General features: G+C 30.5%; 1 protein-coding gene across 1 annotated transcript; it reads right to left on the reverse strand.

Moving 5' to 3' along the window:
* Positions 1–244: 244 nt before the first annotated feature.
* On the reverse strand, positions 245–571 carry Tsp_15513 (conserved hypothetical protein). Its single transcript, XM_003367278.1, has 2 exons — positions 458–571; positions 245–307 (listed from the first exon to the last, which is right to left on the reverse strand). The coding sequence occupies exons 1-2, from the start codon at positions 569–571 to the stop codon at positions 245–247; spliced, it is 177 nt and encodes a 58-aa protein (XP_003367326.1).
* Between the last annotated feature and the right edge of the window lie 157 nt (positions 572–728).

Here is a 728-nt window from a genome sequence, read left to right on the forward strand (position 1 = left end):
AAAGGTATAAATCAATTGCTTTAATTTCTGGATTTAAAAATGTTTCTCGAAAATTGCAAAATTTCATGGACTATAGACTTGCTTGTTTTTGCGAAAATCAGAGAAAAACGTTTTCTCAATATTTGGACTTTGTTTTTATTTTCGTAATTTTTTATTGATGAAAACTAGTATTTAAGAGACTTTAACTTTGAAATTTCCTGTACTTGTGGAATAAATGGTTTCAAAAGTTGAATTCCTTCCTATGTTAATACATACGATAGTCGCCCATTAGTAACTGTTTTTCAACGGAACCGGAGATTGCAAGTTTCTGCACATGATACATTTTTGGCATGAAATCTGTTCGATTTTCACTAATATATGTTTTTTGAAGATCAATTTAGTTGAACTTCTGAAATTACTGCTGTTAAATTATCCTTAATTAGATGCCGTTCAAAACGAAAGTGTGTTAAGTGTTTACCTTGACAAAAAGGAAACATTTCATTGCATATAATCCCGGGTTACCATCTTTGTCGAAGAATAAATTCTCAATATATCCAACATGGGAGGATATTTGAATCTTCATATGATTCATCACACAGACCCAAAAACCATGCGCATAATCACAATGATAGGGGGTAGTCCAGAGTTGAAATCCTTTACAATTTAAAAGAAATTAAATAAATTCTAAATTTATGTGAATAAAACGCATTCATGCATGGTACTTATTTTAATCTTCAGAGAAATCGACC

The sequence above is a fragment of the Trichinella spiralis genome, assembly GCF_000181795.1.
Source record: "Trichinella spiralis strain ISS 195 chromosome Unknown Scfld4538, whole genome shotgun sequence".
Classification (NCBI taxonomy): domain Eukaryota; kingdom Metazoa; phylum Nematoda; class Enoplea; order Trichinellida; family Trichinellidae; genus Trichinella; species Trichinella spiralis.